The sequence below is a fragment of the Ammospiza nelsoni genome, chromosome 4 (assembly GCF_027579445.1).
Source record: "Ammospiza nelsoni isolate bAmmNel1 chromosome 4, bAmmNel1.pri, whole genome shotgun sequence".
Taxonomy (NCBI): domain Eukaryota; kingdom Metazoa; phylum Chordata; class Aves; order Passeriformes; family Passerellidae; genus Ammospiza; species Ammospiza nelsoni.
The window spans coordinates 27512283-27537086 of NC_080636.1; the positions used below are offsets into that span (position 1 = coordinate 27512283).

The 24804-nt window shown below is 38.1% G+C and overlaps 1 protein-coding gene across 3 annotated transcripts in view; it reads right to left on the minus strand.

Annotated features, from left to right (window-relative positions):
* The window catches only part of CHIC2 (cysteine rich hydrophobic domain 2), a 30963-nt gene extending 7443 nt beyond the window's left edge, over positions 1–23520 (minus strand). For all 3 annotated transcript variants that reach the window (XM_059469978.1, XM_059469977.1, XM_059469975.1), the window contains exons 1-5: positions 23227–23520; positions 16460–16514; positions 16162–16317; positions 2826–2882; positions 2600–2659 (exon numbers count right to left, since the gene is read on the minus strand). In XM_059469978.1, coding sequence (XP_059325961.1) covers positions 2600–2659; positions 2826–2882; positions 16162–16317; positions 16460–16514; positions 23227–23345 — 447 coding nt within the window. In that variant the 5' untranslated portion in view covers positions 23346–23520. The remainder of the gene's footprint in view (positions 1–2599; positions 2660–2825; positions 2883–16161; positions 16318–16459; positions 16515–23226) is intronic.
* Between the last annotated feature and the right edge of the window lie 1284 nt (positions 23521–24804).

Consider the following 24804-nt stretch of genomic DNA (forward strand, 5'->3'; position numbering starts at 1 on the left):
TTTATTTATTGGGGAAAAACTACGAAAGATATAAATGCATTCACTAAAAAAAATAAACTAACAAACCGCTTGAATGCACAATGCATGAAAAGTTAGTTTACAATTCCAATTTCACTTAATTCAGAATTGTTGCCACTTAACACAGGATTCTAAAAGTGTATCAACTTTTGCAAAGCTCCCATATCTACAAATGTTCAAGTAGTTAACAAAAACTTGACTAATGGCTTTGTGTGATTATTCTTATGGTCTCAATTCAAATTTAAACTGCATTTTTCCCAGCTAAGTGCACTATAGGGTTCATTCCAGAACACAATCCAAGTATTTATCCTCTTTAAATAGGAAGCTTGAAGAAAATGTTGACTTGTGCACATTCTTTCTTCGGAGACAGTCATAACACAGCAGCATGATCTGATTTATAAACAAATAAATGCATCTGGTACATAAATAAGGATTTTATTTACTTGTAAGGGAAACTCACCTTTTTAAGAAGTTAAAAATTATTTCTCAATGTTTGTGATTGTAAAGGAGAATACAACTTAGCTGCTTAGAAAATAAAGACTTCTATCTCTGCAAGCATACAAAGCCTCAGAAAATAAAAGTCTCCAATCTTATTTCTAAGGCAAATACTTTTGGAATTACAAAACCTGAAATTAGGTAGGTAAGTTTATTTTTTGAGATATTCAGAAGTGGCTTATCTTCAGAAGTAATGCAAACTGCTCAAAATCCACTGATCACTGACCTGAGTCAACCATTGGATTCTGTAGACATACCAGGGCTTCTGATTTTCAGGCAAGTTTTCAAAAAGGGAGCAAGAAGTAAAGCTGAAGCACTGTGTTTATGTCAAAGGTACAAGACTAACTTGTCTTTCTTAATTTGATTAATTATTTATTTGTCATCTACTACAGTGCATTTCAAACCTCAGTTTGGTGAAGTACCAAGTTTTGGGTACAAAAGTCTGATTTTAATCATCTGTTTAGCAAAACATTGAGGATAGGCATTTATTATTTAAAATTAAATCACAATCATATTAGGGGCAGTTTTTAAAGACACTAGCAAATCAGTTCACTGAAAGCGAGAAAATGTCACACTGAGGTTTTGTAAAAATTTTCTCATTAATATACCCAAAGATAATATCTGACATTTCACAAACTGAAAATAAAATCTTTGACCTTTATCCTGTGAAACTATATGCCCATGCATATATTATTACAGTAAGCAGGTCAACTAATTTGAAATTATATTTGATAGAATGAATATTAATCTGTAAATGTTGCTGGGCCATAGTATTTACAAACTCACATTATTTTTTTTCCAATTGAATCTGCAGAACATTGGGTTTGACAATGTTTCCTGTAGAAAAATGAAGTTTTCAGCAAAATACAAACGCTTCATTTAGGCAAAGCTTAGGTCTATTTTCTGAAATTTGATTTATTCCATTTTCAGTCACACCCATATATCCAACCTAAAAGATTCAGTAGAATAAATTTTACAATAAAGTACTTATTCAGTGAACTGAATAGAGCCATTCTGTAAAAAATGCTTTTTGAAGACCTTGTATTTCAAGCAAGAGATAAGATCTAGTGGAGGGGCAGGGAAAAGGAGAAGACTAAAAGATAAAGATAATTTTAATATAATTTTGAATCACATTTAAAATTTTTATAGGCATTATAGATTTGTTATTTTATAGAACAGACAAACTACTGTGTAATAGAAGATCACAGATAAGTTAGACCTAATGCAGTATATGTTTCTCCAAAAATAATCTTTATTTTTAAAAAGCATACCTTCCTACAGCCTTTAGTAACTACTAAAGCATGAAAAGAAATTATGGAAATTCCAATGCTGTTTACATTTTATCAGATTAATTTCATCCTATCCTATGTACATCCAAAATATATTGAAAATGGAAATAAGAACAGCACCAAAAAGAACAAGTTGCAAGCTAAATAAACTGAAATCCTATGCAGGACATAGTTCATTTTAAAACACACAACTTCTCACTGTATATTTCCAAGATGGGTTTATGGAGTCTCAGCCAAAAACTAAAGCATATTAAAATACCAGAGACTGACTTGAAAATATTTTAGTGACACCAATTGGAGATAAAAATACTTTCAAGATACTTGAGGTAAGGGGCACTTAAAATCCAAAAAAGGTTTAAAGGTTAAAATCTTAAAAAGGAGCTAAAGGTTTCTTAAGCTCCAACAGCTTAGTTGAAAGGTCTTCTTCCATACTTTTGGACTTGATTAGCATTATATAAAATAGCCATATCTGACTTGCTGCGTAACCAAAGTTGTGGTTATTCTTTATACAGCATCTAAAATTTCACACTCCATCAGCACATGTTCAAGCTATTTTATCTTGGCAATTAATTTATTATTTTTCAGAACACAGTGAAGCGTTGTTTTCAAGTCATTCATAACTTTATAAATCAGTCCTGCACATGAAACCATGCATCTGTGAACCGTAGAAAATCCTTGCACTCAGGCGATTAAGCTCCTGACACCTTTACTGATTAATAATCATGAAAAGAATAAGATCAGAAGCAAAATAAATGATCATTTAATAGAGAAACTCACAAAACAGCCCTTTAACTTACATATTCCATCATGTTATTCGTTTCACATTTCCTTTTGCTTAGTCTCCAATGCAAGCACAGCTAGACAAGGAGGAAAGAAAAAGAAGAAAAATGAGCTGTATTTTATTGCAGCACACAGACTAGCCCATTTGTTCACCTTTCATATTTTTCGTTCAACAAAAGCATCTGTTTCCATACTGTGCAATTCAAACTCCAACAGTACGAAGCTGCTCCCTGCGGCACTCACCTTGTGGTATAACCTATTGTTTTCCCATTCTAATAACTTCTCAATCGATCTTCGTGTCTGGAAGACAAATGAGAAAGAATTTTACTCTTGACTGGTTTTAGAAAAACTTTGTTTTGCAGCTGCTTTTTGTGTGAAAAGGAGAGAGGTACAGGACAGTGACTGAGTACAAGGTGGTCTGTAGCACAATCAAAACTTGTCTGGTATAAAATATCTAGAACAGAAACAACTTTTTGTGATAGCCGAGTAGGTACCTTCAATCACTTTGGAACAAAAACTGTTGATATGCATGCTCTCTTATGGCAGTTTTAACTTTAAATTCACAGAAATTTCAAAGTGATCTAAGTATAAAAACAGGAGAACTGCTCCCCTATGATCAGTGATCTAAATGTACTGCTTCTAAGGTCAGCATATAAACTCACAAATGTTGCAAACTATTTTGCAGTGCTGTATGTCAAGTGCAAATACACAGTACTCTAAATAAATGAGGAATTTTTGTTATATTTGCATCCAGATTTTAGAGAGTGAAAAACCAAATGCAGAAAGTTACAGTATATTCCCCAAATAAGCATTAGTAAGTTTGTGATCTGTATAGAGAGCGAACCCAATATTTAGGATTCTAAAGGAAAGGTTTACTGCCTGTGTCATCCATACTTGACATTTCAGACAGAGAATCCAGAAAGCTGTTCTGCACAGCTTTTTAAGATTAAGCATACTAGAATTAAAGGACGCTCTGTGCTGCAAAGTCTCACAGCATTTTGAGTATAATTATTCAGTTATATTTACATTTGAGAAATACATAGTGACATTTATGGTCATTTGACTGCCAGAATATATATTGCTTAGCTCTAAATGGGATTTGCTACAGACAGTGAATAAAAAGAGGATAATTCATGGTGCCAGGTGTTAAGATGAGACCAACAGAGCTGCAGGTGCAAAAGGACGGAGCAATGACAAGGATCAAATACAACTTAGTGCAGCTGCAGCTTCCTCACAAGGCAGAGCGGGGTCAGGGGAAAGGATGAGAAAGCATCTTGCTGTTATTGCTACAAAATACAGTAAATGGACCCTAACAAACCAAACTCAATGCTATCCGAGAAACAAAAATGTCTGAGTAAAATAAAAATTCGACAACAAATTGTTCATGTCCCCACATATATTAACATCTTGGTTTTCAAACATCCTCTAGTTTAATACTGAAGCAGTTGTAGGGAAACACAGCTAAGCACGTACTGTGGTCACATGATTAAAAATTAGATCATTGCTATCTATCAGCATTCATTACAGCAATTTTTTTATTATGTTTTATTTCAATATCACAAGCCAAGGAATTATCAAAAGGTGGACATACCAGTGACTAATTTATCACATCAAATGGAAATTGAGTATTTTCGGGTTATTCTTATTATTATGTTTTTAAAGACAGTGCCCTTTAACAATAATCAGTAGACCTCACTTGTTTCTTTGTAAAGATAGCCTTTTAGAGTCTGCTCTCCTTTTAAATGAAAATAGGGCAGCAGTTATGGTCACACTTTTGTTAATTTAGTTGCCAGTCAGCTCCAAATCAAAAGAAAATAAGGCTGCAGAGTGTAATTAACATTCAGTTCAGTCGTTTTGTCCCTTGTCTAGCCCCCAAGCTTTGTTAAAATTGCCATCTGAATGCTGAAGGCTGTAGGGAAATCGATTTGATTCTAATCGCACCATGAAAAGAACATGATCTAACTGCTTTCAGCCCTCCGTAAATCTGTACTAGGTCTTTAGCACAATGCAACTTCCAATTTAAAAAGCACTGAATGTCTCGTCAATGACTTTGTGAAGAAAAAAGAACAAGGAGCAGACATAAAAATTCCAATAGTTGTTTAAGCATTAAAGTTCATTTGCATCACAGCAAACCTGAAAAGGGCTGACCTCTCAAACCGCCTCTCAGGTCTATGAAGTTGTAGCCTTGACAAGCTCACATTGACAGAGCTCATTGACTCTGAAAGGCTACTCTATCAATGGTGAAAAATGGCAATAGGTTCTACTCTGAGCAGGCATCTGCCTGCCCACCCGCTGCTAAACCAATGGTAAAACTGATTCAAAACCTGAATCTACCTTGTAATCTTCCCTTCCAGGACCTTTTAATAATAGATTAAGATCACTATACTATTTAATTTCATTGTTTGCCCTAAAGACTGTGAAAAACATCCAAGCTTTTCAAATTCCAATAAAATTACATCTATATTACAATACATAAATATAAATAAGAAATTGATATGTACTATTAATTGGTTTATTCAAATAAAAGGACAGCTTAAAGACATTTGACTAGCATGAGATAAAAATACATGCAGACTCGGGACCATGATTCTTTATCTTCCCAGGGCCTTAAATACTACTTACCCTTCCTATAGTATAATCTGGAATAGTCATAGCTCCCAAACACACCATATCACTAATACAGAAATGTTAATAAAAATTAGACTGTAAAATATTTCTGCAAACCTCAGAGCTTGGAATAAAAAAGAAATTCATTAAACAGCATCACACAATTCACTATAGTAAGTTTTCTTCCTACTTGACAGGTGAAAAAAAGCACTTGCACGTGCAGCTTAATTAATCACTGCTCTTGACATCTCAATGATTTACAGTGAGGAGCAGGTGAGGATATACAAAACCAGAAAGGAACACTTGATTTGAGTGTAGCATTTCCAGCGCACTAGGATGACAAGCTTGTATATTCTATCAATGGTGTACAGAAAAACCCATACAGCAAATTATTTGTTAGCCACAACAAAAGCACAAATTAAGTGGAAGAGAGACTTGCTTATTAGGAAGATTTAATGCTATACAGCTTTTCATTTTTTTTTCTTAAAAACTCAGTCCAATATTTGAGCAAAGAAAAAAACCTGCAATTCAAGCACACTTTTCAGCATACCAAGGATAAGAAAATATGCTTTGTAATATATTTTATTAAAAAAACAGCGTCTTCAATGCTATCCACAGAATTTTGTTAAACAGACCTCTTCAACTGTCTAGAAGCAATGTTTAATGAAATATTTTTGTAAAACAACAGATTTTTTTAAAGATATTCATGTCTAACAGTGTCTTTTGAAGAATCAGACTCCCAAAAACTCTAGCACAGAGTACACTTTCACTAATGCTTATCACTCCAGATTCAGTAAAATAAAGTTTTTCTCTCAAACATAGAAGGAAAAAAAAATCTAAGCCTAAATATGAACTTTCCATGCAGAAACAAGGATAGCACTGAATATATTACCAACTGCAAGACATTTCAGTTACACCTTTGCAGGGTCTATCCAGTTAGCTCCAGATGGAATTCTGATCTGGACAGGAAGGCTGTGCAGCAACAGGACCCCTCTGGCAGTGCACAGCCAGGAACATGCACACTGCACTAAACCACACTAGCAAATGGGCCAAGGCCCCCTCGAGTCCTGCTGTAAATCAGTGAATGACTGGTACAATATTAAACAAAAGGATCTTACATGACTCCCAAAATGGTGCTAATTGGAGAACTTCCCTTTGTCTTTGTTATGTGGGGAAACAACGTGGATAGCAACAACTCGATCCTCCACTAACAATCATATTTGTAGTTGTTTGGGAAAAACCAAAGACTCTCCCCATGTGCATTTGATCTTTGACTTCTCATCTGAAAACATACATATGTATACCTTGTGCACTATTAGCCCAGTAAATAGCATGAGATTTTCAAACTCCTTCATACAAAACTTTACCACAATCAAGTATTATTGGTTTTGAATATCGCCCTGAACAAATATACTTTATGCTTAAATCTCAAAATACAAAGAGACAACACTGGGCAGACTTTTGTTAGCTTCTCACATGGCCAGAATTTATATTATCCACCACAGAAAAAAGTCAACAGATCCTGACAGAGGTCGGAGCTATAGTATCACTATATTCCACTCAGTCAAAGAGAGAAATTACAAAAGCAGGAATTTCTATTCATTCTGGCTACAAAATTTATACCCAAGTAATTTAGCTATCACCACAAATGGTGAAATAGAAAGTTAGATAATAACTGAGTCACATATGCTCACTTTCAATATGCCAGAACATACTCTAAGCCAATTTTGAGGCCCATACTGGTACCACAAAAATGCCAAAGCTGTACACAAAACACACTTAACTGAATGATGCACATCTGTGCTGAGAATGTCCTCATCTTGAACACTATACCTCAAGCAAACCAATGTAAACTGCAAATTGGTAAAGACTGCCGTGTTGCTAAGGAATTCTCCATTTGTGAAGGGAGAAAAATCACAAAGGTGAAACCTGACTTGATTTCAGACCCTGGCATCTGGACTATCTGCTTTAGTGCACAGTAGTTTGATAAGGTGTCTGTTCTACTACATAGGTGAACGTGGAGATCTTGAGTACTTTCTCCTATTAGCAGCTAGGATATTTCTTATTTTAGACCATTGTAAGACTGCTCATCCCAGAAGCCACTTCAGCATCCATGCAAGAAAGCAAGTGAAATCTATACTAAAAAGAATGAAGAATATCTGGAAATAAATGCAGCAGTCTGGTGCTTTTTACAGGATCTTGAAAAACTGCCTTGTCCAACAAGATTGCTATTGCTGCATTTGCCTTACCAGGCATTTGCCTTACCAGATCAATTACTCTGTGCAGAAGGTGAGTCAGCCTAAAGCACAGATCAAAACTCCATAACACACAGAGAGAAATTCAATCAACAGAATTCTGGAGCAGAACTGATGACATCGAGTTGACTTCATGAAACTTCACATTCTGGAAGACAGCCCTGAGGATATGGTCTCACACGATCCATAAACTAACTCATTTGTACAGGTCTCAACTGTGGCTTGGTACATCACAAAGAGATTAACTTAAAGTTTAGTGAACCAAATCACACCAATTACTTTCTGGAAAGGTCTCTTCCACCAAAATATTTGCTGACACAAAGAGAAGCTCAGTGTTATTTGACACTACTTCAGGTAACACTTTTTTAATATCTAAACTCAAGATGATTCCTCAGTTACCCTGGTTGCCTTGATTGTCAAATTCCTGGAGTGTTTAAAGAAAGTAGTAAAGCCATTAAACATGTGCAGGATAGAGAAGGTGTGCAGAAACATACAGCCCATGTATATTACGCAGGAGTAAAATGGAGAGGGTATTGAATCATCACCAATGTACTAACTGACAGATACTGAACAAGTATTTTCCAAAGGCATTTTGGTCTGCAGTAGAAACACTCAGCAGAGAGAAACTATCAAAGAAAGTTTCTAGAAGTTGATTAAAGTCCTCTGTAAGTTTCCTCTGAAATACACAAAATCCAAAAGATTCAATATGCTAACTGATATTTTAGCCATTGCATATTTTAGCTGTCCTACAAGAGCTAAGTCACCAACTAAGCATTGCTAGCTACTTTCTATAAGGATGTAACACTGACTAGAGGCAACCACTTGTGAAAATTTCATAATATGGAGAAGCCTTGTAGCAGAAATAGTCTTGACCTTGGCAAAAAGAACACACTTCCCTTAAGAAGGCCTTGAAATGTGGTGAAAAACACATTTCTCAGGCAGACTGGTGTTCAACTGATCCATGAAGCATCATGACTACACTTCATCCTGTTACTTGAACTTTTAAATAATATTTGTAACTCATTCATTCTAGGATAAAATCTAGCTCTGATTCTGTCATCATAATGAAAAAACCCATGAAGCTCTGATCCCTCCAAGGAAATTATTCAAATCTAGACATGACAATCTAAAGCATCCACCTCCTGCTGAAGGACATTCCCACCAAAAAGACCACAGAAAATGAACATGTAAATTGGAATTGACTGTAACGGGGATGAAAATAGGATCAAATCTCCACCAAGGAACTCATCAGGTGTCATTCTCTGTGGGAAACTTCACACTGAACATGAACGAAAATTCCACCTCCATCTCCTCTTTTAAGGTTAGAGAGATGTTCATTTAGGTCCCTGTCATTTATTTCCAAAATATCCAGGAGTATGCCACAGAAAATAGTTCAAGGCCAATGTAGGTTGAGAAGCTAAAGAATCTCTGGTTACATCTCTATTAAGAAATGAAACTGTGCCCAGAAACACTCCCATTCATTTCAAGCCAGCTGGCAGGGAACAGCTTACATCTCTATCAGTAAGCTTTCATAACCTCCAAACCACTCACAGTGCCTGAAGCATTCTGATAATGCCTATGAATTGTTACACCATACAGACCCAGAGCCTGCCAGGGACCCTCCTAAAGTACAAATTATAAAGCACCAACTCCTAGGAACATTCCCAGGTTTAGTTTATTAGTACATAGGAATCCTTTGATTCCTGCTGTTAGTAGTGTCTAAGGACAGTGGCCAAGAATGGGAGGGAAGCCTCATGACCAGAAAGACTGAAAGACAGCACAAAACTCCATAGAAGAGTGTAAAATCCATCACTTCATTAATCTGCATGCTGAAGAGAATGATCCCTTTTAAAGGGACAGCTCCTACAGTCCCTTGTATCTGAGGGCTGAATCAGAAAAATACTGTAGCTACTTTACCAATTTAGAAAAAATAAATCTGGCAACTTAGTATTTCCCATCATCACTATAGTTCTAGATTCAGTAATTTATTCCAAAATTCAGCAAAAAATATTTTTATGAGCTCCAAAATTAGAAGTAGCTGGTCACTTCACACTTAAATGTGTTTGGTATGGTACAAGATTTATTAACTCCTTCACTCTTCTCCTTTGTAGAACTGCCCCCTCATCCTCCCAGCTGTTTTATCAGCAGTAATGGTTCTTGAACTACTGTTTTCTTCATTAAATAACTTTCTTTATATATAGTGCTTGAATTACTGAGAATGCTACACTTCAGCAGAAATAACATTTTACTGTGATTTGTTTTAATAAAGTGCAAACATGAATACTTTCCAGACCCAGGGTACTTTGACAAAAATCAAGAGAAGAGGCACAGAAGTGTGTCACTACTTCACACTTGCCAGAACTCCATTCTGCTTTTATGTTTTACAGTAAAGTCTAACAAGCTACTGTTCTGTCAAGTGCTTTCTACTTAGTTTAATTTTATCATATAAATTTCAGGTAATTTTGTGTTCTACTACTTTGCTCAACAGTGTTTGCATATGTCCCTTATTTGGGATTATATTTAAGCTGCTAAAGACAGAACCCTAAAAATGTTCCTTTCTAAATTGATTTCCAAATCTTACAACTAACTAGATCATTTTAGCATGCTCTTTCAAAATAGCTCTATGCAAATTTCACCCAACTCATGCTTGTAGTTTCAGGAACACATCAACCTGGACAGGAAGAGCAATATCAAAAGCAACACTAAACCCAAGTAACTGCACGATCCCTTTATATACCTTAGCCATCACAATATAAAAGAGGCTGTAACACAGAAATGTTAATTATACCCAGATTGTTTTGATTAATATTAAAATGTTCAGAGACATAATTCTAATTACAAATGCAATTAAATTTTAAATAGCATTTAGAATATTTATGATACATCCCAGAGATACACAATATTTAGGATTTATATAAAATCAAGAAAAAACAAAATCACAAATTTAACTTCAGAATACATATTTTTGAACTACAAAAAGGTTTGTATTTGATCTATAAAGCACCAAATTAGTATTCTGTGATCTCCTTTTATCTGTAAGTATGCTTCATGCCAATCTTATTGCCCTGTCCTCCACCAGGCAAGTCTGCAAATTAAAACACATGATAAAACTAGCTGCTCCCACACCCCACTGTGCACCAGGAAAGCACATGAAAACCTGGTAAGTTTTTGTAGGTTGCTGTGAAGGAAATGAAATCTGATTTCAGATACAGAAAAAAAAAAATAACCACACAGGTATACACATCATGATTTTACATTTATTTGCTCTACAAGCTGAGCTGCTTGAGCATATAGATGACTTAGTGACTCTTCTGACCAAAATCATAGTTAATAACAGCTAAAGCAAAACACACCAGGCCTGAATCTTCTGATTTTTTAAGTTTCCTTTCATAGTTAACACTTTTAAAAGAACTCCTCCAAATACATTTGAAAACAACAGTCAAGAATGCATATTTGATATATACAAGTTCCACTTTAAAAAAAAGTTTTACTAAGTTGACTAGAGCCAACACAGAAATTCTACATGCTCTGGTTAGGATAACCATAATAAATACATTAAAATTTTAAAGATTCTTCCAAACTGAACTATAATATAAACTGTCTAAACACCTCAAAAACAAGGCACCTTTTGTTTTAAGTAATTGCCTTGTGGAACTCCTCAGAAAAGCATTAAGGTACCATTAAGAGTACCTCCAGTGCAAAGTCCCTTGCAGATGGGCATCGGAGAAAAACATATATTTTCTTCAGTTTTGATAATAAATGAAATGTATTTATAAATTCAATAAACTGATCTAATGTATTTTAACATTAGTGTCATCCACTGACAAACAAGACTATAAAATTTAGGGAAATTCATTCCAGCTCCTCCACCACATATTTAATTTATACTTTGGAAGTTGTAATTAGCTATGTTTATACAGCAATTTGAAGATGTGAACTGCTATGAAAGTGACAACTAATGATGAGGCTTAAGCAGCATTCATCAGCTTTGTGTGAATTCACAAACAAACAAATCACTCTTGAAAATATTAGTACAGATCACACTGTTAAATATCTAATTCTATTAATTTTAAAAGATTGCCCATGAATCATTTGAAACATGCAATTTACTTGTACAATACTAGCTTTTAAAAAATCTAGCAGTACTGCAATGCTATCATAGTTTTCATTGTTACTGTTTCTGTTGAAATTATATATCCTATTTACCCATCAGGAACTACAGCATTTAGTTAATGCTGAAAATGAGTGCCAATTCATTTGAAAAAGTGGCTTCAAATGGGCACCTCAGCCTGCAGTGCTTTTTGAATTATAATTCACTATGCCATTCTTTTTATTCAAATAACAACAACTTAAAGACTAAATGTTCATTTGTACAACCTGGAATTTGTCCCAGAAAAGATGGTGAATTCTATGAGTAAAACTTCTTAAGATCATTTATGATCCATATCTGCAAATGAGGGACTGTACTTCCTGTAACTTTCTTGCAGCTTTTATTCATTAAAATCGAATTAAGACCACATAAAAGGAGAGAAGCAATAAGATACTGAATCAAACAAAACACTTATTTTACTGCTGAAGAGTAGAAGGCTTCTTCCAAATATCTCAGTGCAAATGGAGAAAGGAAACAAGACTATGCAAGGACTCCAAAACCAGCACTGAAACGAAAAATTCAGTGAAGGGAAAGCTTTCACTGCATAGAAACAAATTAAAATTACATAATTAACAATTAAACTTACAAACATTTGTTGCTTAATTAATTCCTAGTTTGAAGCATCTGTTGATTTAAGGAAACAAACCATTACCTTATATTTCACTACATGAAATGAAGCATGTATTCCTAATATACACAAACTTTCAATAATTTCACAATTTGTACTTACATTTGTGATAACTTTCTCACATTAAAACTTAAAAAGTCAATGAAAGACAGTAAAAATACAGAATGAAAAGAACTACTAAAAAAATTATTCTAACTCTGAAGCTGAAATTGACATTTTGTCTACATAAACCATTACAAAAAAAAACCTTTATCTGAAAAAGAGCCACAAACTATACCAGCAATTCAAGACCAGGGTAGATTGGTTCAGACTGATTCAAACAGGTATTTCAATTGGTCATTCTGTGAAAAACTTCTATATTAAAACTGTTGTTTCATTTAATAAAATCCTTGAGAAACTCTCCCACTTGTTAGCTTCCTATATTTGTAATTCAACAAAACAAATTATTTAGTCTTCTGTTTCAGCAGAAAAGGGCAAATATGAAGACTTGTACATTTTTGTTATGAAATTAAAACACAATCTGCAGAAATTTCAGGTTGGGAACACTCCCATCATGCTTTCAGAAATCAAACTCTCTAATTGTAAAGTCTTGGGAGTCTATTGTGATCATTGCAGCAAAGGATACAACAGAAGTCAGCTCCAAGTAACTGTCCTTTCTCTGGGAATCACTTAGAACAGGGCTGAGCTAGCAAAGCCCTCAGGGTAACATTTCTCAGACAAGTGCAAGTAATGCAAAAAAAGCAGCCTTTTATTTATTGATCATTTGTTACACTTGTTTTACAGTATGAGTACAAGTGCTAAATAATTCATTGTATCTATAAATTAAAGGGAAGAAATAAGCACACATCTTTATAGACCCCTGTTTCCTCAAGAATCCTGGTTGTTGTGACTTGTGGCTGAGTCCAGCCAGGGAAGGGATAGCTAAAGAAGTCAAAGCATGAAAGGTAATTTGATCAACACAACCCTCTTCCAAGACACAGGTAAAGTCTGACACAAGCAGTTTGAGAGCTCAAATGTGAGCAGTTCACACCAAATACATTAGTCTTATGTATTGGCAAATCTGCAGCACTAGCAGCAAACCAAGGTGATAGTGGGAGAATATGAAGTTGCTTCTTGTCACAGTTCTACTGGAATCTACTGAGCAAATAACAGACTGGAACCTAGATGAACCAGGTATTTTTTACAACTGCTGTTTTTGCTGAGCAGCTCCAGGTAATTCACAATGCAGTTTCTCTTATTTCTACACTTTAGGAAAGTATGCAATGTTAGTTTCCTGCTCTTGTCACAGTACTTTGACATAAACTGACAGAAAGTCCTAAGATTTTTCCTTTATGCAGAAGCTTGTGGATACAATTCGATACTGATTGAATTATTATTATTATTACAGGGTTCAAACCCTGTAATTCCAGTTAAGAGGGATTTGTATTACTTCATATTTTCCCGCTATAGATCAACCAAGACAAAGTTAAATCCACCCATATCTGTACAAGCAACCCAAGTGGCAGCAACTTTTCACCATTTTTCTGTAAGTAAAAGTAGTAGCCCTGACTAGAATCATTAAAAACTCTTCTGCTTGTTTCCTACGCTAGAATTTCCAAACATGTCCTTGAAAAATATTCCACAGTTTTCCCCCTTAACTCCTCCAGCACAGAAAAATGTTCCTTCTCAGCCATTTCCAGGATGAAGAGTTAGGAGCTTGGGAAAGCAGACTCTCTCCTTTCCATTTTAGAACACAAGTTAATTAATTCTCTATATACACTCTTCAGATGTCCAACAGGCACCAAGTTGTGAGTTCTCTATCTGAGAAACAACCCTGTAAAGACACATTCATTTGGCAAGCTGCTGACATGGACAAGGGATGCTGATCCATTGATTTAAATTACTTTTACTCTGGAAGAATAATCAAACTGTTATCAGTGTCTAGTGCCATTGTGCCATCTACAGTGGCACAAGATACTTTGTTTAGGCAGCTGAGCCCTAGTTGCACTAATGCTGGACATCCAAGTGCTGAAAAAGATCCAAAGGTCCATAAATGTCTTCTGGTGCCAACTCTAACAGGAAAAATGCAACCTTTACTGATAGTCTGGGCCACACTCTAGGATGACTTAGACAAGTTCAGTCACAAATCTGTGTCCATGCTCCTGCTGTTCATATTATTTCCAGGACTCTTCTCTCATTATGCATTCTATATTACAGCAACAATGACACCATTATCTTCTTTTCAGCATCCTCTGAACAAAGTATCTGTGGTTGGGGCTTTTTTTTTTCCAGATTTATCCTTTTGGAAGGAGCTTACCTTTTTACCTTACCCCACACATCTTCTCTAACTGCTGCTTGACCAGGTTCCCACACAGAACCTCTCTCCTCAGCTTCAAACTGTTTTCTGACTCCAGATGCTAGAAGCCCTTGTATTTTTTTCTGACACTGTTTGACACTGTATAAAAAGTTGATTATAGGACCCAGTCTAGAAGATGAGAGCTTGTGACATCAGCCCCTACCAAGTTACATCCTGTTATCATTTCCTGCTACAACACAGTATGTGAGAAAACTGGGTCAAACTTGATAACAGCAGAAGCATTCACATTTAGAAGTTAAACATGGACAGTAGTAATGGATACTTCTCTTGTGTTTGCTACCTACAGTGCTAGGCCTTGACTGGTAAAGGACTTCTCTACAAGCTAGTGAAGTCACCTGCTTATCTGTTGAAGCAATCACCAGATTCTAATTTCTTCTAGCAGATTTTTGGGCTAAGAATGTATGATCATGCTACAGGATACTTACCAGTTTGCAACAGCTTGAAGATAAAAAACTTAGGGTTTGATATAATTCACACTGACACCAACATTTTTGTTTTGGTTCATTTCTCCACAGACTCCAACATTACCAGGAGGCTTTTCTACTTTATTTTGTATACAATTAAAATTAGCCTTAAGTAATCTCTAAAAGAGACTAAGCATTAAGGTCTTAACACAGATAGTCAGATGATACAAAAAGGCATACCGGTTTTGCTATAATCAATGTTCACCCCATAAATCTTTTTTTAGAATGTCTTTACTTATTAAGTCTAAAAAAGTGATGATTTTGATAAAGAAAATAATGACAATGTTCATATACCAAATTGTACCCAAGTCGTAGCATTAAGAGGGATAACACAAGAGAGAACATATACAAGGCATGACATGAAATTGAAAGATGAACAGTACTAAATAGTGAGGAGATGATGGGGAGGCACAGAGACTTCTTGCACATTAGTGAAATAGAACTAGCCAAAGACAATTTTTACACACACAGAAAAGGTGGCAGGATAGTCTAATTAACTGCACTGAGAAAAGGAAGTGAAAACCAGGCATGTGTAATGAGCTTCTCTGGTGAACAATGCTCTAAGTGCCAAGAGTACATAGACAAAAGGCTATTTTCAAGTTCTTCATGTAAAAAGAAAAAAAAAGGTATCTTACTCATCTAAACTGGGAAGAAAATTTAAAAAGAAAAATCAACTATTCTTTTTAAAAACTGCTCTTTTAACAAAAAAAACATGTGGTTCTTTAGGGTCACAGTGTAATCAGAAGCTCCTCAAAAACAAACTGCCACTCATTCACTGGCAAATTCTCATCATCTCAAGGTATCACAGAGAAGATTCAGCTATTAAAGAGTATATTGAAAGTTGGTTCAATAACAATAGCAGCTTTATAAATGGCTCTAGGAGGCATTCAGCTATACAACCTCTCATTGAGTTACAAGCTCAAAGTCCTGACTGGTATATCCTGTAACTTTAACCAGTACAGCTGACAATTGATACCAAAATGTACAAAATAAAAGTGATTTAAGTAAGTTCTAGTAACAGTTTTTAATGGTGAAGGAGGAAAAAACCCTAAAAAACCAAAATGAGAACTAAACCAGTACAATTCTAACTATCAAAATTATATTAATAATTCAACTTACTCTTTTACTGAGGCAGATAACTGGCCACATACTACAACCTAAAGTGCAGCAGCAGCAAAGGCATCCACATAGAAGCCATCGCACATTAACTGGAAGATTCTTCTTAAGACAACTGTTAACTCTACTGATGCTGGCTTTGAATTCTTCAGGTGCAACCTACAAGGGAAATGAAAAAGAAGAAACAAACTAGTACTACAGCATTGTACTTTGTTACTTTTACAGTACTCTATACTGGGAACACTTGTTTGTGTAATAAAACCTGAACTCCAATTCCAAACCTCTATTCAAAGGTACTCACCTTTCCAGTTAAAGATGAAGGAAATTCTGCTTCAAATTTGTTACTTAGTCCAAACCTGCAAAAACAAAATTTCGATTGTAGCAAAATTATAAATAACCCTAATCCATGCCACAAATTACAAGCACCTCATAATACTCTCAGGGTCCGTATCAGTAACAGCATTTCAGGAAAACACTAGTTGTTATTAAGAGTAATTCTTAAAATTATACTAACAAAGAAAAATATACCATTGTACACAGATTAAAAGCCATCTTGCCCATAGTATCTTCTTCTAGTTCTCTTGATATTACTGACTCTTCCCCAAAGTCAGCAAAACCTATAAGCAAGAGTGGCAAGTGAGCTAAGTGAAGTACTTAAGGGGAAAGGGAAGCAATTAAGGGCCACAGTTGGAACTACCTCTCTCCTGCACCAGTACAGATGCATCTTGAAGAAAAGCTCATCCAGTGCTAAATAACTGTTCTAAGCATAAAAACAGAATAAACACCAGCTTAATTTTCAGAAAAGAAATACATAATAAGTTTCAAAACACAAAATGCTAAGTAACAAAACAAGGCTTAAACAATAACTAATTATAAATGTGAAGTTGTAAAGCAGTTTGAAATGAGCTGGAGTTACTAAATCTACTGGGTTTTACTAGACTTAAAGGTCAGAAGAGTGTCAGCTTATCTATTAAAAACGTTTTCTACCTTACAGTTGTTTGGTTGGGTTCACAAATACATGAACCTCAAAGAAAACCTAATTATTTTCTGGCATCTGGGCTGGACAAAAACTTCAAGTAGAGACTATACAGACTATAAAATCTTTAATGCGACTGGCTACTAATTTGGTATACAGCAGTCAGTGTAAAATTTAAGTTGTAATTAAAAAAATTCTGAATATAAACAGAGCAGTCTATCGATACTACAAACAAAAATCAGAAACTAAACTACTCTAGACTTGAAATACTGGCAGCAACACCCATCACACATTGCTGCATTGTATGCAGAAAAGCTTACCTGAGCCTTGACAGCTGAAGACTTTAAACACATAATTTGCTTTCACAATATGCTATCGAGCAGCTAGGTACTACCCAGAGTTTTAGAGTTGTTTTTCTTTTTCTTACTGAACTGAATGATCTGCATGCCAATGGAGAACTTTGTCCAAGTAATCAAATAGGCAGTTATGTGGTAAGCTATTGTGGAAACCTCAAAAAAGCCAGTGGACAAAAAGGGGCAGATGAGTTTCTCTATAGATATATAAAAGGTGGTGAATTTTGAGATTCCTAAACTATGCTTATGTGACACTCCACTAAAGTTTGACAGGTACAGCTCACAGGACAGATCTTTCATCACCACTCATCATTCTCTTAAACATCACCTCAATGCAAGCACCAGTCACCAGAAATAGCAATAAAATACTGGGCACCACTGGGAAAGAGATTAACAATTTTGACTCTCCATGAAACCCACATACTCAGTACTGGGTGCAGCTCTGGTATCCACATTTCATGAAGGATTTGGAGTTAGAAAAAGACAGAGAGAAGGAAGGCTAATATAATAAAGGGAATAAAACAGCTGCCTCAATAGACTAAGGCTGACATTAAGCTGGAAAAGAGAAGGCTGAGAGGGACACATGATTAAAGTGCAAAGTTTCAGGAAGGCAATGGTTAAGGGGAGTGTCCATCCACAAATCCCACAACAGAGCGCTTTGACTGAAATTAGCCAGAAATTGGTTTAAAACAGTTAAAAGAAAGTGCAGCTAAAAATAAAGTGCAGGTAGCCAAGTTCTGGGTTTGTTTCCACGTGACATTACTGATGCAAACAGTGCCAAAAGATTTGAAGCAAGATTACACAGGTTCCCTGACAGACACACTAAAGCAAAGACAATGCTGAAGCATACATCACTAACATAGCTGCCAATGCCAGAGAGTACCAGACTGGACACCAGGAACAGCCAGACTCACATGTAATCCATACACAGCAATACCTGCTGCCAAAGTTTGCAGCAGCACACTGGGCTATGTAGCTGGAGGATTTAGGTGACTTTTTCATAAGGTCTTAAGGCAAAGTAAGCAGGTAATTTTCCTATCAGCAATTACACGCAGTAGAATCATAGAAATATAAAATTATTTATGTTGGAAGGAATAAAAAATCATCTAGCCTAATCTCCCTGTCACTAGATCAGGCTGCTCAAAGCTGCATCCAATCAACGCTTCCAATGAACCAAGTGTTCCATTGAATACTTCCAATGGTGGTGCATCCACACCTTCTCTGGGCAACCTGTTCCAGTGTCTCATCACCTTCATCTTTATATCCAACTAAACCTATGCTCTTTCTATTTAAAACTATTCCCCATAGTCCTGTCACCACAGGCCCAAGCAAAAAGTCTTTCTCCACCCTTCTTATAAGCCTCTTTTGCATACTGAAAGGCTGCAATAAGATCTCACAGGAAACCTTATTTACACAGAAGTAATCTACCATATTTCAGTAATTCTAACTAGAACAGTAGCTCTGCAAGCCTGTAAGTCTCTCAAAATTCGTGAAAGAACAAATGAGAATTGTTACAGAGAAACACATATGGCAAGTTTACTACTTCAACACAGAACAAAGGCAACTTAAATTACTGGAAACATTGCTACCATTGAAAATCTTGCTGAATACTCCATGACAGGAGGACCATCCACCTTTCTGCAAACTGCTGAGTGAAAGTAAGCACTGAGGCAAAAGTTACATAAATGTCAGAGTCATGCCCTATCAATTAAGTGTCATGCCCTACTTAAAATTGCTAGTAAGTTGAAGTGGAAACCAAAGTCTGAAAAAACCCTAGCATTCACACACATTTTACAAGCACCCAAGCCTGGAGAATGACTTCAAGCTCAAGATACAGAGGTGCCATCCCAAGTCTCAAAACTAAAAGGTAATGAATGCCACTTTACTATATAATTAGCTTATTAAATCAGTATTTGTGAAGTATTCAAATGTTGACAGCTCCATCAAACACAAATATTCATAAAGCTCACAAAAGTCATGCCTGACAAAAGCAGCTCCCACTGGAAAAGCTCTACAGCTACCTGAAATTACAAACACTGAGGCAGAGTGAGGCACAGAAACGTCAAACCAATGCAGTTACACTTGGCTGAAGTCACAAGCAAAGAGACTGAGAGCCTGTACTCAAGGCTTGCGGTAATGTTTAATACATGGCAGGGTAGCAAAGCTGAAACTAACTCAAACAGTTACCAGCATAATTTTGAGCTTGACACATCAGAGTCTTGTCACCATATGCAGGTAGTAAAAAAGCGTACCATACATTGTAAGTAGTTATGTGATCTCAGAATTTTCACTCCTGACTGCAAGCTGAAATTTGGAAATTAAAGTATTAGAAACTCCACAGAACACCCCTACATGTTCAATGTAAATATAACTGCTATGACCAGAAAAATAGCAAAAGTAAGCCTTACAATAAAATATTGGAAATCAATGTTTTGGAGATGCATTTCCTCAGACAGCTGTCCTATTAGCTTTCTTTAGTACAATACTGCATCTCCAGTGACACACACCCTTCTCTGCTTGCTCTGTGCCTTCCCACTTTACATCATGTCTTCAACAGATCCATGCTCACCTCACTTTCTTTACCCTTCCTGGACCTGAACAAGCATTTCTGGAACCTGATTCCACTTCAAAGGTACAGATAAATTCCTGCCCTTGTATACAGTGGAGAAAGAAATGGTGAGAGGTGGAAACTTTAAAGTACAGAGGTTTACAGTTTAGGACACAGACAATTTGGAACCTTTTCCAGCATGCAGCTCAGATCACCCTAACAAAAAAATTTGACACACGCTATCCTCTTCCTCCTTGTCCTCTCTTATGGAAATACTAAACCATTTTTTCACTGCCTTAACTCTACTCTTTAGGTCCACATGTTCCCAACCCTTAACAAATAAATATACATTTCACAAATCTTAACATGCTTCATGATTCTCACATAGCCCTGTTTTCAGTCTCACATAGCCGTGTTTTCACTCACATGTCCTTGATACAGAGTCAGGTTGAAAAATACATTAGCAGACTTCAGTTTAATAATAAAGAACTTACTTGGATAAATACATTTTTTATAAGTTCTTTGTCCCCCCACAAAAAGTTATCTTGCATTAAGATATAAGTGCTGTAACAACAGCACAGAAAGGCATTCATCAGCACATCCCAATGGCTCACCACCATTCCAGCACTGAAAGAACAAATCCAGTATTACTAGTTAATACAGTCTGCTATATATATGAGACATGTCTCAACTGGTCGAGGAACAGGAAAACAGTCACCGGGAAACAGACTGGAAAACACTATCAGGCACCTACCATAAATAGTCTCTTCAGGATGTCAAACACAGCATGTACCTCCACTCCTACCATAATACAGATTTCAGAAACAAATATGAAACACCTTGGACTTTCAGTTCAGTTTTAAGTAAGGATCTCTATTTTCACAGTGTTTTCAAATTTTTGCCATTACAAGAGAGAACCTAAATTTTCAGCAGCCGGGTGATGTTACTCCTGTCTACCAAGCTATCAAAACTCTGCTGGTGTGAAAACAGTTTAACTGAATATTTAAAAAACAATGTTAAAAAAAATATTAGCATTGCCAGCCGCCTGCTTCAAACAGTGAGTTTAAGGAGAAAACTTAGTGCTAACCAAAAGCTCCACATCCTCAAAAGGCAAAGACTTCATATGCTTTATTTGGATAATATTTAACTGCTTTCCTTTAACTGATTTTAATTGCTCAGCTTAGAAAAGACTCACACACTTCCATTCTCTGTTGGATGAAATCAAGTAATGGTAAATGTCTTTCTGATGTTAATATGTACTCATGGAATTGACATATTTCAAACTCAACTTTATGTAAGATCAGAATGGATATGACAACAGACTATGAAAAGAGAGCTTCTGTTTAAATACACACAGCAGAAGCAGTCAGCAACTCTTCAAACTGCAGAGCCAGGGAAAGATCAACCCAGTATTTGCTTAACTGCTGATCATTTCTGTCAGACCTTCAAAATGCACATGCCTTCAAAGCACACATGCTTTTATGCTGGCAAGACTAATTCATCATGTACACAGGACTAGACCTATTCCTTATACTCACCAAATGAATGTTCTAAAAGGGATCTAACTTTTAATAATAAGCTTCTGGATCAATGACCAAAAAAATTATAGACTGTACAAAGGTAAAAGTGGCTGATGCTATGTAGTTTACTGTTAACACTTGGCACAGTGAAGAAAGTAGATGAAGATCAATTGCCTAATTTTGGAGGCACACACTGGTATTTCATTGCTCATTCAAAACCTAAAGAACAAGTACTTCAAGGAAGATCTTAAAGTAATAATGAGCTAGTAACTATTAATGAACAATTATCAAGTTAGCCATCCTTCAACCACAAGGCCCTTACTAGTCACAGCCAATGCTTCACAAGCTTCCACTAACTGGCCTGCATCTTGTCTTGCACAGCTTACCTTCAAGTATTGGAGAAGAAACCAATGTTTGCCTCTGTTTCGGTTATTTGTACTTTTCATTTGCTAATATGAAAACTATTTCATTGTGGCTTTGCTCTGTTTTTCAGAAACAGACTAGGCTACTGGCTTATTTTCAGTGAATCACTGGTACAGCTTCTGTTCACAACAAACAGCCATAAGTTGAACACACTGACTACATGCTTCTACTCTTTCACAGGGCCTCCTGGGCCTCCAGCCCCATCTATGTCCTTCTAACTTTCCAAATCTCTGTCTATCCATAACTTCCCATTTTTAACTAGACAACTAACTGCACTGCCCAGCTATTAGCACCTGTGTCAACCTAATAATAAAGCAACAATACACCCAAGTGCCAAAAAAATTGTCAAGTCAGTATCTGAAAATCAATAGAGTTTATGAGACTCAGAGAAGCCAATCACTGTATGTTCAGCTTTCATGTCTGCGCTACAAACCTAGTTCTGCTGAACACTGAACACAAAAGAAACCAAGTTTGTACAAAAGTTTGTTCTACTGTGCCTTGTCTCCAGGTTTGTATTTCAGCTTCTGACATTATACATTGTAACTGACAACTACTACACTTCAACGGAGTGAGCCTGACAGAACTGATGGAAGGAATGATACCCTCATCTCTTACATTATTGACAAGCACTACACAAGCTCATGGTCACTTGCTGCTAGATGCAGATATCAAACACACACAAAACAAAGTTGCTTCCATGTCAAACACAGCGAAACAACACACAGTAATCACAACATCATTTTACACATAGCTATCGGAATAACTGATGCCTTCTCTTTGTTAAAGTCCTCAGAGGTACATTAGCAGCCACAAGTTAAATGGGAGTGGGTAACAGGAACATAAACAACCTTGTTCAATAGTCCAGCCGGTCATGTGCTGGCAGATACCTGTTACACAGAGGAACTGAGGCACCTTACTTCCTGACAGCTCATCATTTTGGACAAATACTTCACATTCCTCTGCCAGTCACAGCCCAAGCCAGTCTTGTTTCCTCAGCCCTAGTTAGAGGTTTGCACCCGCCTGAGAGTTTCCAGGCGGCTCCCGGCTGCCCAGTGGGGCCGACAAGAGCCCTCTCGCAGCCCCACGGACGCAGGGGAAGGGCAGCAGCCCTGCCGGTGCTGCCCACGCCCACCCCCCGACTTGCCCCAAGTTGTACCCCCGAGCCCGGCGCTCCAGCCGCCCCCGTCCCGCCGCCCGGGCCTCCTCCGCCGCCCGCCCCGGCCGTGCAGGCCCCGGCGCGGCCCTTACACGGTGACATGGCCAGAGCCGCGCACCACCACCGGGTCGGGGGAGTACTTCAGGAGCTGCTCCTCCAGCGCTCGTTCCTCGTCCTCCTCCTCTTCGTAGATCTCATCGAAGTCCGCCATGGCCGGGCCGGGGCGTCCGATGAGCCACAGGAACCGGGGCGACGCGACGGCAGCCGGCCAGGGAGGCACACAGGAGGGTCCGGCGGGGACGCCCCGGGGCCGGGCCGGGCCGGGCCGGGCGGCAGCGGGGCCGCGTCAGCGGCTGAAGCGGCGGCTCCGGGCGGGGAAGCGCCCGTCACCCTCCGCGGGGGGAGGGGGCGAGGGGCGGGGCAGGAACAACAACAACAACATCCGGCCCCGGCCCCGCCCCCCCGCTCGGGGCCGCACCGGCTGGGGCGGGCCGGGGGCGGGCTGGCGGCAGCCGGGGTGTGAGGGGGCTCCGGGAGCGCGGTGCTCCCAGGGGCTCGGAACGGCTGGGAGCGACCACAGCGCTCATCGGGTCCAACCCCCTGCTCGAGCAGGGTCTTCCTAGAGCGCAGGGCATAGGATTGTGTCCAGACGGTTCCTGAGTGTCTCCGGTGATGGAGACTCCACAGCCGCTCTGGACAATGTGTTCTGGAATGTGGTCACCTGCACAGTAAAGGAGTTCTTCCTCCTTCCACACTGCGGTGGAGCTTCCTATACATCAATTCCTGGCCGTTGTCCCTTTTCCTATTGCTTGGCACACCTGAGAAGAACCTGACTCCATCCTCTGACATGCTCCCTTGAAGATTCTGATAGATACTGATTAGGTCCCCTCTCAGACATCTCTTCTCAATGCTGAACAGGACCAGCTCCCTCAACCTTTGCTCACAAGAGAGAGAAATCGCTCTCCAATCCCTCACTCGTCTTTGTTGCCCTCCACTGGACCTGCTCCAGGAGCTCCATGTCTCTCCTGCCCTGAGGAGCCCAGAGCTGGGCACTGCACTCCTGCTGTGGCCTCACCAGGGCTGAGTAGAGGGCCAGGATCACCTCCCTCAGCCTGCCCTTCCCAATGCAGCCTAGAATACCATAGGCCTTCTTCACTACGAGACTTTAACCCTTTTTTGGGCGTCCATGAAGCCCATGGCTGAGGGCAGAGGGTGGTGTGGATGGCGTGTTTGGACATTTGCTGTGAGCTCAGGGGGTGCTCACCAGTGCCTCTGGTGCAGGCAGTGTAGGGAAAGTGGCCCCTGGCCAAGGCTTACCTGCTCACGTGGAGGCTGAGACCAGCATGTCCTTTGGTGCTATCAGTTCCTGGATCTGCCATTCCTGCGGCAGCCTTGGATCCTCCATGGAAAGGATCATGCTAAGACCACTGTTTGCAGAGCAGAGGAACAATGAATTTGCAGAGGAACAGCCCCTTTAGGACTACATTGATGAATGCTAAGCAGAAAACCCTAAAAATGGCAGGGATTCTTCTCTCTTGGCAGTTTTGGTATTTTTCATAACCAAAACTTAAGACAAAGACTGGAAAATGCCAGGGTGGGCATAATGGCCTCAGCAACAGGTAGGCCATCAGCTGGTGTGACAACAGTGGAAGGCAGTGTGACATGGGATA